Below are 2,563 nucleotides of genomic sequence, written 5' to 3'. Positions count from 1 at the left end.
TTATTTAAGAAAATACAATATTAATCATTTAGTTGGTGCTCCGTACCATCCTCAGAGTAATGGAGCAGCAGAGAGTGCGGTTAAAATTATCAAAAATTTCATAAAAAAAGTCATAAAAAATAACCAAATGAATGACATAATTGACTTATTAAATAATTTCTTATTTCAGTACAGAAATACTCCACATACAACCACTGGAGAAACACCTACAAAAATTTTATTTGGAAAGTCAATAAGATTTGTTTTTGATTTACTCAAACNTACAAAAATTTTATTTGGAAAGTCAATTAGATTTGTTTTTGATTTACTCAAATCAAGCACAAGTGATGTGGTAGAAAAGTGCCAAACTAAGCAAGTAATAAATGGTGGGAAGAGAGATGTAAATTTCACAGTAAATGAAAAAGTGATAGTTCGTGATTATAGATCACCATCTAATAAATGGATCTCAGCTGTTATTTCAAAAATATTAGGCAGTAGAACATATGAGGTGACAACTAATGATAATTTAGTTTGGAAACGTCATACTAATCAAATTTTAAAAAACAATTCCTCTTTCATAGAAAATACTCCTATCACTGATAACAATGATTCCTTTTTATCTGATCTCACTATTAAACAATCTAGTCACATAGTTAATAATCCAAATAGTAATAACAGAAACAATATTAAACAAAGACCTAAGAGAACAATAATAAAACCTCTTAAATTTAGGAATTAACACAATTATTTAATGTTAAAAATTTTATATATATATGTATACACATTTCATATCATATTTGTGATGTACATTTCAAATTCAATTTGTATTTTTAATTAATTATCTTTAGTGGGGAAATGTTATATACTACACTGTAATATCAGTGTGTGTTATCATAGTTTTAAGAGTTATCAATGTTCATGTTAACCTAAATATATGAAGAACACACGAGATGTATGAAAAAGCTTTTTTTAGATTAAATAAAATATATTCATTTTAAAATAAATGAAATTTGTATTTAAAATATATATTAGTCCTATCAAAATATAGAACATAAATTGGCGACGAGGATACGATGTTGACCAGAAATACAGCTACTGGCAATAATGGACAGGCCTATATTGGTCTTGGTCACATGTCTTTTNGACAGGCCTATATTGGCCTTGGTCACATGTTTTTCGACCATCGTACAAATGAATGGAAAACTTTCAAATTAAAGTTAAATAGTAATTTTATAGTAGGTAATATTATTGAAGAGGATAGACAAAAAGCTATGCTGATTACCTCATTAAGTGATGACACCTTATCACTACTTGAAAGTCTATGTGTTCCGGCAGAAGTTCAATGCAAAACTTTCAAAGAACTAATCCTACTCTTGGACAAACATTTCACTCCAGTCAAGTCGTATTTTTCAGCTAGAAATACATTTTACAGAGCTGAAAAATATTCAACGGAGACAATATCAGAATGGGCAGCCAGAGTACGTACATTAGCAATGCCTTGTGGTTTTGGTAGTGAGCTAAACATAGTCCTTCGTGACATTTTCACTATAGGATTAGAAAAGAACTATAAGGAACGTTTATTTGAAGTTGATGCGAAAGATAAAGATACCACCTTAGCAAAAATGATAGATATCGCTTTAGCTAAAGAAATGGCTGGCAAGAATAACCAACAAGAGGTAAATGAAATAAATTATGTCAAACACAACAAATCCAATCAAAGGATCAACCATAGATTTAAAAATCAATCAAACCATACAACTGCCAGAAATCAAAATGCTCAAAACAACAAAACCAAATGCCAAGTTTGTGGTCGTATTAATCATAAGACAATAGAATGTAAGTACAAAGAATATACTTGTAACAAATGTAATTTAAAAGGGCACCTAGCCCCTATGTGTAAAAAAAATATTGTTAAGTATAAAAATAAATCTTTCAATACACACTTTATTAATAATAATAATAGTGATACTGATCCGGAAAATGATAATATTTTTTTAAATGAATCAGAGATTTTCAAAATAAATACTGAAAACAATGTAAATGACATTAACCCTATTGAAATAAATGTCATGTTAGATAAGGTTAAGTTAAAATTTCAAATAGATACTGGAAGTTTTTATTCTTTTATAAATGAATCTTGTTACTTAGAAAATTTTCATTATATTAAATTATTAGATAATGACATTATGTTAAAAGATTATATAGGTAAATATTTTAAGCCGTTGGGCAAACTAGATATAAGTTTCAATTATAATAATGTTAAAGGAATAATTACACTATATGTTGTAAAAAAAGGTGGACCTCCCTTATTAGGTAGGNAAAAAGGTGGACCTCCTTTATTAGGTAGCAAAGATTTTTCCAAACTTAACATATTTTTTAATCATAATACTATTAACTATATAAAAGGTAATGATCAACCTAATGATATTGTACAATTATGTAAAAAGTACTCTAAGGTCTTTGACAATAATCTAGGAACTTTTTCAAAACACAAAATTACACTTTTTGTTGAAAAAGATTGTATCCCAAAATTTTACAAGCCTAGATTTGTACCTTTTGCTTTAAAAAATAAAGTAGAATTAGA

The 2,563-nt window shown here is 27.8% G+C and overlaps 2 protein-coding genes across 2 annotated transcripts; both read left to right on the top strand.

The window, feature by feature from the left end:
- The first annotated feature begins 6 nt into the window (after window positions 1–6).
- On the top strand, window positions 7–1,115 carry LOC126909757 (uncharacterized protein K02A2.6-like). The gene is made up of 2 exons (XM_050692188.1): window positions 7–206; window positions 261–1,115. The coding sequence occupies exons 1-2, from the start codon at window positions 128–130 to the stop codon at window positions 716–718; spliced, it is 537 nt and encodes a 178-aa protein (XP_050548145.1). The 5' UTR covers window positions 7–127; the 3' UTR covers window positions 719–1,115.
- Window positions 1,053–2,552, top strand: LOC126909758 (uncharacterized; the record flags this gene model as incomplete). Its single annotated transcript, XM_050692189.1, has 2 exons — window positions 1,053–2,292; window positions 2,323–2,552. Coding segments are annotated over exons 1-2 (1,470 nt in total), but the record flags the coding sequence as incomplete, so codon positions are not given.
- Window positions 2,553–2,563: the final 11 nt, after the last annotated feature.

This window comes from Daktulosphaira vitifoliae, unplaced genomic scaffold (genome assembly GCF_025091365.1).
Source record: "Daktulosphaira vitifoliae isolate Bord-2020 unplaced genomic scaffold, ASM2509136v1 Scaffold_1169, whole genome shotgun sequence".
Lineage (NCBI taxonomy): Eukaryota > Metazoa > Arthropoda > Insecta > Hemiptera > Phylloxeridae > Daktulosphaira > Daktulosphaira vitifoliae.
The sequence above is the reverse complement of the archived record's forward strand: the minus strand, read 5'-3'. Positions and strand labels throughout refer to the sequence as shown.